The sequence below is a fragment of the Gastrolobium bilobum genome, unplaced genomic scaffold, assembly GCF_033153095.1.
Source record: "Gastrolobium bilobum isolate Gb01-03AN ecotype WA unplaced genomic scaffold, APGP_CSIRO_Gbil_v1 utg8041, whole genome shotgun sequence".
Classification (NCBI taxonomy): Eukaryota; Viridiplantae; Streptophyta; class Magnoliopsida; order Fabales; family Fabaceae; genus Gastrolobium; species Gastrolobium bilobum.
The window spans coordinates 706,986-723,485 of record NW_026897652.1 but is presented as its reverse complement, the minus strand read 5'-3'; the positions used below and the strand labels follow the sequence as shown (position 1 = coordinate 723,485).

Sequence of the window (16,500 nt, the reverse complement as noted above, 5' to 3'; positions counted from 1 at the left end):
AGAGGACCAACCATGTCCGAGGAACAATTGTGTGTTTCTTATTTCTTGGTTTACACACAAGGTCGACGATTACAAGGCATCGCATCCACCAATTGATCGAGTAAATCTGATAGGTCTCACTAGAGACAGTTACAAGGCATTGCGTCCACCGAACCCGATGCAGTTGTTCCTAATTGATCAATCGCACATTGCATTTGAATCTCATATGCATATGGTCTCGATAGTTGAACTTTTTATTCATGTGGGGGATTGTTGAAATTAATTTTTAAATTAACTATTCTTTTGAATAAGAAGTTTGATTTGAAAAGAAGTGTCGTTTCATCGCCGAATGAATGTGTTGCTTCATCCTAATAGGCATGTTGTCTCATCTTTGAATCAATGTTTTTTTAATCGTGATCCTATGTTTTCTATAAATAGATAGACAATCAGAATTTTAAAAAAGTTTTTCTCTTTTAGTTTTTGTAAGTTTTTTGCATTTGTATTTCATTACTCAAGTGCGATTGATCAGACATAGGTTGAGTTTGATTGTGCTATTCAATATGAAAGTGTCGCCACAAAAATAGAGATAATTCTTTCTATCTTGAGAGACATTTGTCCACGAATCTTGGATACTATAAAGAAGGCAAAATTGTCTTAAAATTGTCATCCAAATGATATTAAAATCATTGAGAGGGATAATCTGTTTTTGAGAAATCATTAATAATTTTATAATAAGCATATTGAGAGAAAGCACTCTTTATCTTTAGTGCCTTGAATATATGCTCTAGTAGCCACTCTGAGAAAGTGGTTCAATAAATATACGGAATCAAGTGTATGTATTTTTATGATCAAGTACAAGAATGAGTTAGGGGTGAAAATCGTAAGGCCCAATAGGAGAATATTCTGAATTAAGTTATTGACATGACAAAATTATGCTTACAACCAATGACCATAGGTATGATTGAGATTTAATTTTTTTTTGAAGGAAATGTCCAAAGGGGAAATATTTGCAACAAAAATCCTCAAAGAATTCTGGAATTACTTGTTATAGGTATGACATTACCAATCATTGGTCACATACCAGTTGTATGCCTAAACACTTTGTTGATCTTTACCAATATCAGTACTTAATTAGGAAAAGGAAAAAAGTGCATAAACAAATTTCATTGAAAATAATCCAAAAGATTTGAAATTGAATACATACTTGGATGTATTAGATTTCTTCCATAATATTGATAATTGATGATTTTTTTATAAAGAAAGTACCTATCTTAATGTTTAATTATAAACTAGGAAATATCCATTTTATGTTATTTACTCATAAAAATTATTCATTTGACCTTGTCCCTATAAATATGACGCAGTTGTATATATTTGTTTTGTATTTTTAGCACTGTAAACTTGATTGAAGGTTTTGATAGAGCATGCGTTATATTGCTTCGAGGAACAAAATTATTAGTAAGTTATGCTCTATGTTATTATAAATCCACGAGAAATCTACTAAGCTTCAAAGATATATTTCATAATGATTATCACATTGAAACAAGTAGAAATAATTTTGAATACCTTTGTATCACATCTTTTAGACCTTTCCACAAAGTTGTAGTGGAAGAAAAGCAAGTCTTTTCTTAAGGATTGTTATATAGATATATAAATTCGACACAAAAACTATTATTATTACTAAACAGAAGTTAGTTGACCCAAAAATCTTTATCGTGCAATTTTATGCTTGCATAATTTAATGATCTATGAACTATATAACGTGTGTATACAAGAGCTCATGAATCGTTGTAACTAAAGGAGATAAGGGAGGAATGTGGATATCTCCTTTTATGTGTGAATGCATTGTTAACATATATATTTACGAGTTATAAAAATATTTTAACTATCAGTATATATTTAAAGGTTGTGCTCAATCTCACACTTGAATTTAATTAGAAAATTATTAATTTGTGTTCTTGGATTCAACCCAAAAATAATTACTTGTGTACTTGGATTCAACCAGAAGATGTGACAGTGACCTTATATTGACACGTTTTGAAAAAATTAATATCAATATGTCATGGCTTGAAAAATATATACTAATATGTTGCACTTAAATTTTGTTGGCCAAAGCCATTAGGATTTTGGAGTGATCTAATAGTGAGGTGCTTGATAACTTGTATGTGATCATAGGTCAAACCTTAGTACCATAATTATACCTAAAAAATTTTCATTTGCCAAACGAGCAGGATCACTTTTGTCATGGTGTAGAACAAGAAAGTCTTGTTGGCTGCGTTAGCGGAACCAATCCAGCTGGATTTGCCAACAAGACCAGTCCCCGCTAACACATGTCGCGGTATTTTCATGTCCCCAAATTTAATTGCAAAGGTTATAATATATGTTGTCCAAGATGTTTTCTTGCTTTACTTCTACGGACCCTCCTCGCAAGGGCTATAGTTGGTCTCCGATGAACTTAAAAAGGCTGAATTGAATTTATTGAAAATTTTACAAATTAAAAAAACATACTTAATTGTGATAAAATAAAGATTAAATAAAAGAAGTAACACATTTATTTTAACGTGGAAAAAACTTAAACTGAAAGAAAATTAAATTAAAATTGGTTACCTTACACTCTTGTAAATAATAATCAAATAGGTACAAATAAAATCTGAGTGGTGGACTCAAAGAATATGCTTTTGCCTAGGTTTCCAAATTATTTTAAATGCATCTTAAAAATAAATACTCGTAATATGCTCAATACATTTTTTCTCTTGAATGCTTAAAAATATTCTTTTCATTTGAATGCTCAAAAAACATTTTTCTCTTAAATGTTCATCCACCCCTTTGAACAAGGACTCATCGTATGGTATTTATAAAAAAAATTTCAAAATCAAATCCTAAGGAAAAATCTCTAAATTTTTGCACTAGATATTGTATTATGATTTTTAAGAAAACTTTTCAAAATATATCTTTGAAAATAAAATCAAAATTTTCAAATTAACTTTTTAAAATTAGAAAAATAAAATCAAGGACATCGTGGACGAAGTCCCTTGCTGTGCCTTTCGTTTATCCTTAGCTTTTATTCACCAGAGGAAACAAAAACTCTAGTATGTGTAAGTTCTGTGGCAGACACGATCTCGTTGAACGCCATGATTTTTGAGCGAAAAGAAACAACTTAATTAATTCATAATTCCTTTTATAATTATTTTTTTTATCTTGAGACACTAACCGTATGCATTTAGGTATCATCAGTAGCAGAGCCCGTAATTTTGATTTAGGCTAAATTTTAACAAATTGTACTTATTATATATAATTATATAATTAATTATTATTTAACCCGATTAAAATTATAATTAGACCCGGGCTACAATTTATAATTTGGCCCTATCTAAAATTTAAAATATTTTTGGTAAAAAATTTGAGTAAGTTGTATTAAATTATGTGTTTAATTTTCACTTGTATAAAAAAAATATTTTTAAAAAAATTAAAAAATATTTAATAAAATTATAACTCTTCTTAGTACTGGCTGCTTAGGTACTCTATATTTTATATAATTTAAATATATTATGATATGAACTAACTAAAATTAAAAAAAATTCACATGTAATTTTTTAGTCCGGACTCAAAATGAAGGCTGGCTCCGCCACTGCTACGTATCATGTTGTTCCTTAATTACACATGTTACTGAATACTGATACTTGAAATAAGATATGAAGAAAAATAATAGGGAAAAATATTTCTGCAGTTACTGCAGATAAGTTATCTGTATTTATTCCCAAAACGATATCGTTTTGGTATTGAAATCTTAAAAAATTATAAATATAAAAACTATTATAAACTTGAAATAAAATAAAATTACAAAAACATCATAATTTCTGCCCAAAACAAAGTCATATTGAACTTACCCCAGATAAGTTATATGCCGTCTGTCTCCAGACAAAACGAACCCAAAATAATAATGTTATATATCATAAACCCAATTGCTAGGAAAATGGGATGGATGCACATTCTTAACCGGTGAATTTGCGTTAGCGTCAGTTGCGGAAGAGAAGCACCGAATTTTTTGTTATGATTTCCAAAGAATGCGTGTCGAGCCCTGTCCCATAGTTGTGGGCAATCCTTCCATATGTCTCAAACTAAGAAACAGATGCTTTGTGCAACCATCCCTTAGTTCAAACACTACAAGATATCATCATCACAAAACCTTGATTGATTTAAGGTATACTACTAGATTACTAGTGCACAGTATAACGTGTTGCACCTGCTTGACATTGTCTTAAATTTGTCTCCTTTCCTTACAAGCCATCATAGTTTTCTGCTCATTCTTTTATTTGAAAAATACTCTTTTAAAGTGAATTTACCTATTTGGCTTCTTGGTCTTTTTATGGTGATTGATAGTTGTTGGGAGGTGTTCCTTTGTGTATTCAATGGGAAAACGGGATAGTGCACTTATAGGAACATCGTGAAAAGTGTTATTTTTTGACAATATTTTTATCCAACTGTCATCTTAACAGTATTTTTTACCAGACTGTCATTCGTCGAAGTTTGCTACGCCTATGATTTCATAACAAGTGGCTATTAGTTCAGTCAGTTTTTTTTCTATGAAAGTGTGTCACATGTCACAAAATTATTGACGAACGAAATTCGCTATCAATCGCAGCGAATTAAGTCGCGTGACAATACGATAAAAGTACAGTTCGTGTGGTATTTAAATAAAAAATTTGTCAAACAGTAGTGACACTTTGTTCAATATTCCACACTTATAAGGACTCTAACAAAGGTACGTGAATTGTGATGCAAATGAGAAGAAGATTGTACCTAAAGATGGAGACATACATCTGTAAGTTTAGAGTTTAGAGTATGTAATTATGCCAGTTGGTAGTTCAACCACATCATGGATCCACTGCCCATAACAAATATTGCGTGATAAAGCTTATTTTAAGTGAGTCAAGTTTTAAACTAAACAAAATAGGAGTATATTTATTTTATATTTAATTTAAAGTATATCAGGCTTTTAATTCATTAAAATTTAAAGATAAAAATATTCCTATTTATTCATTTTACTATTATATCGTATATCGTAAAGGGATTTTATTTCATTTTTAAAATTTTAATTTCATAATTAGGATTTTGATTTAGGATTATTTAGTATTATTTGTTATAAAAAATTTATTTTATTACAGAAAATTTATAATTTCATTAGGCAAAGAATAACTTATCAGCGTGTTTAATTATTGTTGTAAATAATAATTATTTAGTTATTATTTAGTCATTTATTTGTTGTATTGGGCCAAGCCCATTAGGTCAAAATTAGGTCAAGTATTCTCTATAAATAGAGAACCCTTTGTACAGATTATTTACAATTCAATAATATTTCAAATACCCTTTTCTTTCAAGTTGGTATCAGAGCTCTCGATCCTGAGGGCTCTGCTTCCGCAATTACCGCTTCTCCTTTCCTCCTCTCGCCGCCAATCAGCCGCCACCGGAAATTTTTTTCGGGGACCTTTTTTTGGACCGAGAGGACCTGCTTTCAAACTTTTTTTTCCCTGATCTATCAGTTTGTGGACCTTTTACAATCAATTGACGGCCGGATCTCTTAAGAACGACTCAAACCCACTACTGTTCATCATTGGAACAATACTTTCTGGTGACCGTTTGGACTCCGCTCAGCCACAGAAGGGACCGCCACCTCCGGACGACCTCACGGTGAAAATCCCAGCTCCGGCGGCCGCCGCACGCGCTCCCACGCGCTGCCCACTCGCAGACACCTCCACCGGCGCGTGGAGGCGCGTGACTGCTTCTTTCCAGCTCCGGTCAACAGCGTTCTGATCGTCTCTTCATCCTCTTTCTGGATCTGTGATTTTTTCTCAGATCAGACGTCGTTTGGTATTTTTTCCGTATTTTTTGGATACTTGGTGCTATTCTTTGACAAGTTTTGTGCAGTATGGCCTCTTCTCAAAGGAGTTTCTTTACCAAGTTTTCTGATGGTGCATCTTCTAGAAGAGATGATCAATGATGTTCTTATTGTAAAAGAACAGGTCATATCAAAGATCTATGCTTTCGTCTCCATGGAAAGCAAACTGTCTTAGAAAAGATGGCAAGGTTGCGTGGTCAAGCGCATTTTACTTCCTCTGAAATAACTCCTGCACCTAATAAGACCCAACCTGCATTTCGTCCAGATGATTTGGAACGGCTCTGAACCATTATTGATTTTATGAGTAAGCCATCTGATACTAGTGCTTTGACTATGACTGGTATGAGCTCCAAAACTTATTCTTTCCTTTCTTCATGTAATGATTTTAAACATTCTTGGGTTGTTGATTCTGGTGTTACTGATCATATGGCTTGTTGTGCTGACTCATTTACTTCTTATCATCCTACCATTGGAACTCATACAATAGCCGTAGCTGATGGCTCTCATACATCAGTTGCGGGTTCTGGTGACATAAACTTACAACAGTCCTTACATCTTAAGGATGTTCTTCATGTTCTTAAACTCTCCACGAATCTTCTTTCTATTCATAAAATTACAAAAGATTTGAATTGTACTGTAACCTTCTATCCTACCCATTGTGTTTTTCAGGATCTCGCCACGGGGAAGACGATTGGTAGTGCTAAAGAGCAAGGTGGGCTGTACTATTTGGTGTCACAATCTCTTGCAAATAAAGTAACAGATCACATCTTGATGTCTCATGGTCAATCAACTGTTGATTCTTTGATTTGGCTTCATCATAAGCGCTTAGGTCATCCTCCATTTAGTTTACTTAAATCTTTATTTCCGTCATTATTTTTGTCTAAGTCTGTTGAGTCTTTTCATTGTGATGTTTGTGAATTTGCTAAGCATCATCGTGTGTCTTTTCCTTCTAGTATTACTAAGAGTGTTGAACCTTTTAATCTTATTCATTTTGATGTTTGAGGTCCCTCTAAAGTCCCTCATGCTTCTGGAAATAGATGGTTTGTTTCTTTTATTGATGATTGCACTCGTGTAACTTGGATGTACTTCATGCGTGAAAAGTCGGAGGTACCACAACTGTTCTTTCAATTTTATAAAATGATTGAGACCCAGTTTGGTAAAAAAATCAAGAGACTAAGAACAGATAATGGTACTGAATATGTTAATCACAGTTTTTCCCAATTTATAAGAAATAACGGTATGATTCATGAACTTACTTGTATTGACACCCCCCAACAGAATGGGGTTGCTGAAAGGAAAAATCGTTACCTTCTCGAAGTGACTCGTGCATTAATGTTTCAGACACATGTACCCAAATACTATTGGGGAGATGCTATTCTTACTGCAGCATTCTTGATCAATAGTTTACCCACTCGGGTACTTGACCATGTAAGTCTTATTCACTCTATGACTTCTTTTTTCCTTTCTATTCCAACTATGATGAGTCTTCCTCCACGAGTGTTTGGGTGTGTTGCTTTTGTTCATGTTCATAAACATCATCGCAGTAAGTTGGACCCTAGGGCTATTAAATGTGTTTTTCTTGGTTATGTTCCTGATAAGAAGGGCTACAAGTGCTATCACCCTAGTAGTAGGGAATTTTTTGTTTCTATGGATGTTATATTTCAGGAATCTGAGTCCTTTTTCCAAGGTCCTCATCTTCAGGAGGAGAATCCTTCACCAGAAATCTCATCACCTCCCTTCTTTGAGTTTGAATCTTCAGTGTCTACTCCTTTACCTATGTCAGTGTATCCTCCTCTTGGTCCTGTTCCTCCTGTGTCTGTTCCTCCTGTGTCTGTTCCTCCTGTGTCTGATCCTCTTGTGAGTAATCCTCCTGTGACTGATTCTCCTGTGATTGATACATCAAGTACACCAGAGATACAGAAGATTATGACACCTAAAAGAAGGAAACAGCCCACATTGTCTCAGCAGCAACCTCAATCTTCTGAACCACTGGTAAGTCCTGAATCTCATATTTCTGATCATGATGTTAATACTTCTGATGACTTACCCATTACTACTGATTCTGATGATTTACCCATTGCTCTTAGAAAAGGAAAAAGAGCTTGTCCTAAGAAATCTTGTCCCTCCTGTCCCTCTTGTACTCAATACCCTATCTCCCATTTTGTTTCTTCTGCTAATCTTTCTGTGCAGCACAAAAGCTTTGTTTCAGCACTAGACTCTATTGCAATCGCAAAATCAGTACATGAAGCCTTGAAAGATAGGAATTGGGCTCAAGCCATGCAAGAGGAGATGAATGCTTTGGAGAAAAATAAAACATGGGAGGTTATTGATAGACCCAACGAAAAAAAAGCAGTAGGGTGCAGATGGGTTTATGCCCTGAAATATAATTCTGATGGCACTCTTGAGAGATACAAGGCTCGATTAGTGGCCAAAGGTTACACTCAAACCTATGGCATTGATTATGAAGAAACCTTTGCTCCAGTTGCAAAGATGAATACAGTGAGAATCTTGTTATCCCTTGTTGCCCATTACAATTGGGATATAAATCAATTTGATGTGAAAAATGCTTTCCTCAATGGTGAGTTAGAAGAAGAAGTCTACATGAAAATCCCGCCTGGTTTTGATTCTGTGAAAGGGGAAAATAAAGTTTGTAGATTAAAAAAGGCATTGTATGGATTGAAGCAGTCACCTCGTGCTTGGTTTGGAAGGTTTACTAAGGTTATGATGATCTTAGGATACAGACAGAGTCAAGGAGATCACACTCTTTTCTTCAAGCACTTCCAAAATGGGAAGCTTACTGTGCTCCTTGTATATGTTGATGATATTATTATCACAGGTGATGATTTTGTGGAGAGACAGATTCTGCAAACACGGCTTGCCTCTGAGTTTGAAATCAAAGACCTTGGGAAACTGAGATATTTCCTAGGGATAGAAGTAGCTCATTCAAGCAAAGAAATTTTTATCAGCCAGAGGAAATATGTTTTGGATCTTCTCAAAGAAGCAGGAAAGCTCGGGTGTAAACCCTCTAATACTCCTATTGAGCAGAATCACAAGATGAGCTATGAAGAAGAGAGTCCTCCAGTTGATAAAGGACAATATCAACGGCTAGTTGGGAAATTGATATATCTGGCCCATACTAGACCAGACCTAGCTTATGCTGTTAGTGTTGTCAGTCAGTTTATGCACGATCTAAAGGAAAAACACATGCAGGCAGTAGAGAGAATTCTTCAGTATCTTAAAGGTACTCCTGGTAAAGGATTGTTATTCCGACGTGATGGCAATCTATCTTTAGAAGTCTACACAGATGCTGATTATGCTGGATCCGTGACTGACCGTCGTTCTACCACTGGTTATTGCATGTTTCTTTGCGGTAACTTGGTGACATGGAGAAGTAAGAAACAAGATGTGGTTGCCAGATCAAGTGCAGAAGCTGAATTTCGAGCTATGGCTCAAGGCATTTGTGAGTTACTGTGGCTGAAAATTGTACTTGATGATCTCAAAATAAAATGTGAGGGACCTATGAAGCTGCTATGTGATAATAAGTTCGCTATTTGTATAGCTCATAATCTAGTTCAACATGATCGGACTAAACTTATTGAGGTCGACCACCATTTTATCAAAGAGAAACTTGATAGCGGGTTGATTACCACTCCATACATTCCCACTGGGCGTCATTTAGCTGATCTATTAACAAAGGGGCTTCCTTCAGACAGATTTCAAGAACTTACTAGCAAGCTGGGAATGATAAATATCTATTCCTCAGCTTGAGGGGGAGTGTTGTAAATAATAATTATTTAGTTATTATTTAATCATTTATTTGTTGTATTGGGCCAAGCCCATTAGGTTAAAATTAGGTCAAGTATTCTCTATAAATAGAGAACCCTTTGTACAGATTATTTACAATTCAATAATATTTCAAATACCATTTTCTTTCAAGTATTATACAAGATATATAAATAAACTATCAGTGTAAATATTTAGGACAGTTTATTATTACATAATACTAATATTTCATTTCATTTATAAAGCATGTAGAACTTAAGTCAAAGAGTATTTGATCTTAAAAAATACTCTAAATTTAGGGAAGTATTAGTCTCCTTTTACATGAGGTAGCTTATCTCATTTTCTCTCACTTCGATTTCCGCACCTCACTTTTTTTTTTCTTTTTCTTTTTTCTTGTAATGGTGGGACCCACCTAGTTTCTCTCTACAACATAAGATACCTATCTTATGTAAAAGGAGATTAATAAAACCCCTAAATTTATATTAAAAAAACACCCTCAAAACCTGGACCAATTTACATAAGATATATAAATAAACTATCATGTAAATTAATAGATAGATAGATAAAAACATTCCATTAATTTCCTGCTGGTTTTTATACTTTATCTTAAACTTATAATTGGTTTTTTCATAGTTATTTTATCTTTTAGTGTAAATTCTTATATTGGTTATCAAAATATTATTAAATTAATTTGATTACCAAATGATACTTTTAAATATCAAAATATTTAAAAATTATTATATACTAAAGCAAAAATAATATCATGTGATGCTAAAAACAATATTTAAAGACCATTTTGATGTTGCTGACATTTTAATAATGAAATTGATCACCATCCAAAAAATTATAAATGATAAAGGGAAGCGGATTGAAATTGAGCCATGGTGCGTTTGTTGTATAATTAATGAGCTTATCAACACATTTTTTCTTTATTAATTTTCAATTCCATCAACATTTTACAATTACAAACACATTGATCGAAGAACTTAATACGACCCTTCACCGCATATTGGATCCTTTACCTTCTCTTCAAGTGCACAGAAGTGGTGGAGTTAGGGAAGAACTTGGGGATGGCTTTCTATGACTTCGATTTTGAAGTAATTGATAAAGACATTTTTGTTGCATGATTTTCCTTGCACAAAATTTTTTTACGCTCCGCGTCCAAAGAAACCCAAGTTTTTGTCTTTCGATATAAACCAATTCAGTTGATGACCGGTCGGTAGGTTTTGTTCATTGACCCTTCGCCTCCACCTTTTAGCTACTCTTCTTGTTTCATCTTAAGGGTGTATTTGCGGGACATTAAAGTAAGAGGGAGGATAGAATAAATTATCGTATCTCATTCTTATCCATTGTTTGATGAATTAATCGGATTCTTATCCATTGTTTGATGAATTAATCAGATATAGTAAGTTTTTCTCATTAGCTCATGTTAATATCCTGTCTGCGGCCTGGTAAGCTATCCCAAAAGGGCTTGGGGTAAGTTCGATAGGATAAAAAAATTTCTTCCAAAATTAATGTATGCCTCCTTAAGCTCATAAAATATAATACTCATTCATGCACCACCGCTTCCACATCACCACCAATGACCATTGCCTTTGGCAACCAATATCACCATCAACATGACGTGCATGCTTGAAAAAAGATTTCATTAGCTTTCACAAAACAAATATCAAACTTTATCTAAATTATGTCACATACATAAATTTTGACTATTTATTTATTTATTTTTAAAATTTTTTTTTGCAAAGTATATAATTTTTTATTTTAGAAATTTTTGTAAGTTATTATATGTATATATATTTTAAAAAGTTATAATAGGAATTAATGTATAAATAAGTTAAAAGAAAAAAAAATTTAAAACAGTTATATAAAATTCTATTATAAAAGATATTTTTTTTCTATTTATCAAATTACAATTGCGCCCATAGGATTTTAACCCAGCACTTAGTGGAAAGGGAGTGAAATGTTAACCACTAAGCCACATTATTTTGGTGAACTAGTAACCTATTGACCTAGTAACATGACTGAGTCGATGACTAATCAAGTTTAATAACATTGCTATTTATATCATATAGTTCCCTTCAAACACAAGTCACAAATCACTTCTTAACTGATGCATATCAAACGCGAGATAAGATATGAGTTTTTCAGGCTTTATTATTTTTTCTCTTATCCATCATGTCATGTCTACTAAATGAGTCCTCAGTGTGGATGATAAATTTTTTTGTCCTATTTTTGGAGAGAATTTTTTTTCTTTTTCTATTTCTATACTTAGGAAGAGTTGGGGGGGACTATCTGATAACCCAATTCATTTCTATTCCCATCAAAAAAAGAATATGTATTTAATAAATAATATTTATTTAATTCTATTATCATATCCAACGATATATTCATTTAATAAAGTGTGTCAAGGAATTAAAAAGAAAAAAAAAACTTTTTTTTGTTAATTTGTATTCTTGGCCTAAGATTCCTTTTTCAGAAAAAAAAAGTAAACCCATTTTTCTAATATTATTTTTAACCATTTCTATTCTTTGAATTAAAAAATAAATAAATTTTATTTGCACCCTTAATTTTCAAAAAATTTATTCAATTTTCGTAGCTCGATAATTTACTTGTGCATTGTCCCAAAAAGAAAAATAATAACAATAAGGGAGATGCATTTTTCTTGTTGCATCTCACATAAGATCATGGTGGGGCAGACCCAAATTTAGGGATATAAATAGGTCAGATCACCTAATAGGGGCACATGGTCTAGCTTACATTAGGGCAGTCTCGGTCTATTATATATAGTCAAATAAAACATGTTCAGACTTTTAAAAAAGCCTATTTAAAAAAATAGGCAATGAGTTTTTTACATGTTAGGTCTATAAAGCTATATCATATTATTTATTTTAAATAAAATTATTATTTTAACGATTTTAAATAATAAAATAATATTATTTTAATTATTGAATGCCTAATAGGCTTAAATAGCCTAAAATGTCTAGGCACGACTTTTGTTTTTTAATACAAATGACTAGGGATTTTAGTTAGTGAACAAAGACCTTCTTTTTCTTGTTACCTCCTGCCCGCAGCCATGCACTTAATAAATTTCTTATAATTTGAACCTACATAAAATTAAGGGAAATATTTTTCTCCTTTCACATGAGACAACATTTCATTCCTACACATACATCGATTTTCGTGTCAAGTTTTTATTTTTGTTTTTTCTTTTTTTTAAATTGCTGGTCTCACTTTTTTGTCTCAGTAGGAGACAACTCTTCTCTCCTTTTAAAGGAGAAAAGTATTCCCCTAAAATTAATAGATTAGGCTAGACATAAAGTAATTTACACTAACCTATTTTGTTTAAATCAAAACCCAACCCATTTATACCTCTAAGCCCAATGAAACAAAAAAATCTTAAATAAAGTAATTTTTGTGACTCAGGAGGGAGAACATAATGAAGACAGAAGCATCCCCCAAGATAAAAGCATTTTATCCTTTTAAGTATCTCTCAATTTAGAATTAAATCCCGTTATTTTAGCCCATTATATAAAGGGTGAAAATTTTAGGTTCTGTTAGCGTTTTCAAGGGAACCCTCGTACCGATCTAGGTCCAACTTTCATAGCAACATAGTATGGGCCTAAAACTCTCAATCCATTTATCCAAGACCAAAAACCCGGGCATTAAGAGCAAGACAACAAAAATAAATAAATAAAAACAATATATATATATAGGGATCTATTAATCTCATGTTGCATGAGATAATTATCATGCAACAGAGATAAGATTGTAGGGTCCATTATTTTGTCAAAAATAAAATATGATAAGATTGTAGGGTTCATTATTTTGTCAAAAATAAAATAAAATAATGAATCCCACTATTTTGTCTATGTTGCATAAGATAATTATCTGATACAACATGAGATAATTATTTTATATATATATATATGAGGTAGGATCCTTTGACACCGGTGTCAAATTTTAATTTTGACACCTTATCTAAGAGCCGTTAGATCAAAAAAGATCAACGACTCTGATTTGTAAGCATGTGACACGATTGAATTTTTTTTATCTAATGGCTTTCAGGTGAGGTGTCAAATTTCAAATTTGACACTGGTGTCAAAGGATCCTACCTATATATATATATATATATATATATATATATATATTGAATTTTATAAGAGTTATGTTGTAGGAAAAGAGATTGTGTAATGTTATAGAGATTCGTTTTGCGTGCCGTAATTTCGTTTTTTCTTTTTTCTTCAAAAAGTGTGGGCCCCACAAAATGTTGTGTGTGTAGGAAAGTTTGTTGTGTCATGTTAAATGACAAATGCAAACCTCATATATATATATATATATAGAGGAGGAATATTCTTACTACCAAAATCTTCTACTACCAACTCACTACCTATTTAATCATCATTGGATCAATATTTTCTCTTTTTTCAAAAACTTTTTAGCATTCTCTCTATTAGATTCAATGGTGATTAGATAGGTAGTAAGTTAGTAGTAAAATTTTTTATTTTTTATTTAGAGGTTACAAGGAATTGAACACAATACCCTACACTACACAAACTCCTAACACACACTCCACACCACTAGGCTAACCCTAGTGGTTCTGTAGTAGAAAATTTTGGTAGTAAGAATATCTTTTCTCATATATATATATATATATATATATATATAATTTTTTATTGTTCTTTTATACAAACGACTTGTCGTTGCAGCACCACAAGACTCGCAAGCAAATATTGCATTTGAGGAAGCAAGTAAAGTGATAAGAAAAGCATGGATATGAGGTCTAAATCTCACCAATCACACTGTTCGGATAACATAAGAATCTAAAAGGAATAATCCTATTGGACGTCATTTCTCCGACTTGGCTTTACCAAATATATTCCAAATACTGATCCCTACTCATAGCAACTTCTCAACACACTAGGTTCATCAATGGCAGCAACCATAGTAGCAATGGCCATGATCAACGCAAAGTGCTTGAACGCTGGTTCACCAAAGTTCCCCAACCCCACCAAGCTTATCACATCAAAACCAACCTCCCTCCTTTCCCTTCAGAACCTACCAAATGGCCTTGCCACAAAAAAAGAAATTGGAAGCACTAAACTATCCACTTCCATAGCAGGGACAGCAATAGCAGGAGCCATTTTCTCAACCCTTGGAAGCTGTGACCCGGCTTTTGCTGCACAGCAAATAGCTGAAATAGCCGAAGGCGATAACCGTGGCCTGGCACTGTTGTTACCCATAATTCCAGCCATAGCTTGGGTTCTGTTCAACATTCTGCAGCCAGCACTTAACCAAATCAACCGCATGCGTAGCACCAAAGGGGTTATCATTGGGTTGGGTCTTGGTGGGTTAGCAGCTTCAGGGTTGGTGTCAGCACCAGATGCATCGGCTAGTGAGATCGCTGTGATTGCTGAAGCTGCTAGTGACAACAGAGGACAGCTTCTGCTGTTTGTGGTTGCACCAGCTATTCTTTGGGTTCTATATAACATTTTGCAGCCTGCTCTCAACCAGATCAACAGGATGAGATCCCAGTGATTTGCTTATAAAATAAAATAGGGTCTTTTTCTTCTTCTTTTTTCTTTTGTGGAAGTGCATCATGCACTTCATTTGTAACTTGTATCTAATGCTATATCAGCTTTTCTTTTATTTCCTGGCCTTCTATACATAGTATTAGAATAATATTATAAAATCATGCATATTGCCTTGCACCTGCGGCAGTGACAACAATTTAAAACGAGAACCGAAAGAACAGGAAGAAGGGTAATAAGGATGCAGGAATAGAAATACAAAATCTAAATACAAAGACCAAAAGACAGAAGGTATTTGAAATATAAGCAGCAGCCACAATTTTATTTCACTTTTTTTTTTCTCAGTCATAGAGAGGTAGGCCTTCAATTCTTAAGAATGCATTTGTGATAGAGAAATTCTTCCGTGTCTCCAATTTTTTCTTTTTTGATATTAGTGGAGGGCCAACAGCCCAGAAAAGAGAAAAGAAAACTACAAAGAGAGGAGCTGCAACTCTACAACAGCCCTCTCAGCAAGAAAAATAACACCGAGGGTGTGTTTGGTAGAGGGAAATTTGAGAGATGACCGGTAAACCTTCTTTGGTAATGATATATTACCATGTTTGATAGAAGGATACAAAATTCAATTCCTGAACATCCAACGTTTACCGGTAATCTCCTTTGCACACGAAAGTTACTGTTCTCTTTACCAAAAATTTGGTGGTAATTGACGATCGCAACTCAAAGGGAATCGACAATAAGTATTTTTGAGACTAAAATACCCCCAACGAAAGTTATTGTTCTCTTTATCATAAGCATATCCACCTAAGGGTCGAGCAATGATGTTTGCCATTCCAACTGAAGCAGCAATGACTCCAGCAGTGTGCAGCGTGAGATTAAACCTGTTTTGTAATAATTAGTTATATACGGTTGCTGATACAGAGTATCGAGGGTGAAGAGAAGAGAACGAAGGAAAAATAGAAATGACTTTGTATTATTTCATTGATACCTTTCCTAACCTTCTACAATTGTATTTATATGACCTATTCAATTACACAGCAGAACCCATTTGCCTACGTGGCATTATTCTATTGAGTCGCATGGTTAAATAACTAACCAACTATTAAACAACTTTAACTAACTACCCAATATAGTCATTTATCCATGCTGGTGTTCGTTTTCCCCTTTCTGATTTGAGCGTGCTCGTAACAACAGCTCCCTTCTCTAGCGAAACCTTGTCCTCAAGGTTTGACCTTGGGTAAGCCAATCTAATTTCTTCTGCTGACTCCCAAGTAGCATCTTCCGGAACTGTGTCGGACCATTGAATGAGAAATT

At 33.5% G+C, this 16,500-nt stretch overlaps 1 protein-coding gene across 1 annotated transcript; it reads left to right on the top strand.

The window, feature by feature from the left end:
• Positions 1 to 14,549: 14,549 nt before the first annotated feature.
• On the top strand, positions 14,550 to 15,307 carry LOC133309008 (photosystem II reaction center proteins PsbY, chloroplastic). The gene has a single exon (XM_061509748.1). The coding sequence runs from the start codon at positions 14,591 to 14,593 to the stop codon at positions 15,194 to 15,196; it is 606 nt and encodes a 201-aa protein (XP_061365732.1). The 5' UTR covers positions 14,550 to 14,590; the 3' UTR covers positions 15,197 to 15,307.
• Positions 15,308 to 16,500: the final 1,193 nt, after the last annotated feature.